The 1,556-nt window shown below is 47.3% G+C and overlaps 1 protein-coding gene across 1 annotated transcript in view; it reads right to left on the bottom strand.

Annotated features, from left to right (window-relative positions):
• WDR53 (WD repeat domain 53) overlaps positions 1–1,556 on the bottom strand; it is a 33,504-nt gene that overhangs the window by 19,230 nt on the left and 12,718 nt on the right. The window contains exon 3 of the mRNA XM_008567486.1: positions 3–191. Within this exon, the coding sequence (XP_008565708.1) occupies positions 3–191 (189 nt within the window). The remainder of the gene's footprint in view (positions 1–2; positions 192–1,556) is intronic.

Here is a 1,556-nt window from a genome sequence, read left to right as displayed (position 1 = left end):
AAGATTCGAATCTTACCATCTTCTGCACCACAACTAAAAATATTACCACACGATGCCACAGAGACAGAGTGGGCTAGAGCAGGGTTTAAGAGCTGACCAGGTGATTGTGGGCTTTCCATTTCTTCTGTTTCATCCTCTTGTAAATTTGTAATCCACAGTGGCCGGGCTTTCTGAAGATTCCACAGCATCACCTTAAAATAAGAAGTTATAAAGTCATACAGTTCTAGCCATTTTGTTCAACTGTTGTGCTTATTCAGCTTCTAATAAAATTATCAAAGTAATGTGAGAAAGATCAGTAGGAAACATCCCAGCAATATTACAAAAGAAAAAAAAAAAATCAGATGCTACCACAATATGTCAATGGAATACTACTGTGGGACTAATACTAAAATGCAGATGGGAAGTAAGGTAGACTTACAGAACAAGATCCTGAAACTTTTGATTAACAAACCCCACTAGACTTCTGGTCAAGATGGCAGAGTAGACAGTCCCCAGAGTCACTCTCTCCACAAATCAACCAATTCACAACTATAGAAAAGCAACAACAGCCAAGCTGGGGCTGCTGGAGCTCAGGGGAAGAAGAGAGACCTATGGAGTGCATGAAGGCGGGAGAAGCCACTATGAGAGAAAGAAAAAACTGCTCTGACCGTTTCTAGCCCTGGCCATGCCCAGGCTGGAGTTGCTGAGCTCAAGGAGCAGGAGCCAGCAAAACCAGCAAAAGCCGTAGCTGTGCCGTTCGGATGAAGTTGCTTGGAGGCGGCAGGGGAGAAGAGGGCCTTGGTGGCCCCCAGGCCAGCAAGACCACTAATAGGGCTCCCGTGGACCCACATAGGAGTGAGAAGCCACAACAACTGAGAAAAAGGAGCCACTCAGAGGCTGGTGAGTTATCACAAGGGACCAGCGCATGGCTCGTCCCATGGGAAGTGTTTGCAGCATGGGTGGTGGGGAAGAAAGGCCCACCTGGAGAACACTGGGGCACAGCAAGGACAGCTGATCTGCACCCCAATCAGCAAAGGACCACTCAGAGGAGACTGGTCGGGAATGCAGAATTGCATGGGGTGCAGTTTGATGAAAAGACTCAGGCCCAGACCAGAGTTTCTACACAACCCAGGTGCACCAGGTCTCTGGAGAGCCAGAAGTACCTATAAAGTCAACCATTAAAACCTGAGCTGAACAAAAAGACTTCCCTAGGGAATCAGCAGCAAAGCAGCAATTTAGCTCAACCACAGAACTCAAGTACCGGTCCCCACAGGAAGTTCCCCATTTTAGAAGTAAGCAAAGGACAACAAATTATTTCCAGTGCAGAGTTAAATGATGGGAACAGCAAATAATCCAACACAGAAATGAAAGAAAAAACAAAGTACCGACAACCAGAGATGAAGTTTCATATTAACTAGTAAAGGTCTCACTCCACCAAAGAACACCTATAACACCTAGAAGGACCAGAAGTCCCCTGGCATATCAAACCAGAAAGGGGGGAGTTCTGGGGGCCTCAGCCATACCCCCCACACCCATAACCAATCCCGAGGGTGGGGGCCTTGGGCCTCAGCCATGCC

This window comes from Galeopterus variegatus, unplaced genomic scaffold (genome assembly GCF_000696425.1).
Source record: "Galeopterus variegatus unplaced genomic scaffold, G_variegatus-3.0.2 Scaffold322, whole genome shotgun sequence".
NCBI classification, from domain to species: Eukaryota; Metazoa; Chordata; class Mammalia; order Dermoptera; family Cynocephalidae; genus Galeopterus; species Galeopterus variegatus.
This window is presented reverse-complemented; position numbering and strand designations above follow the sequence as displayed.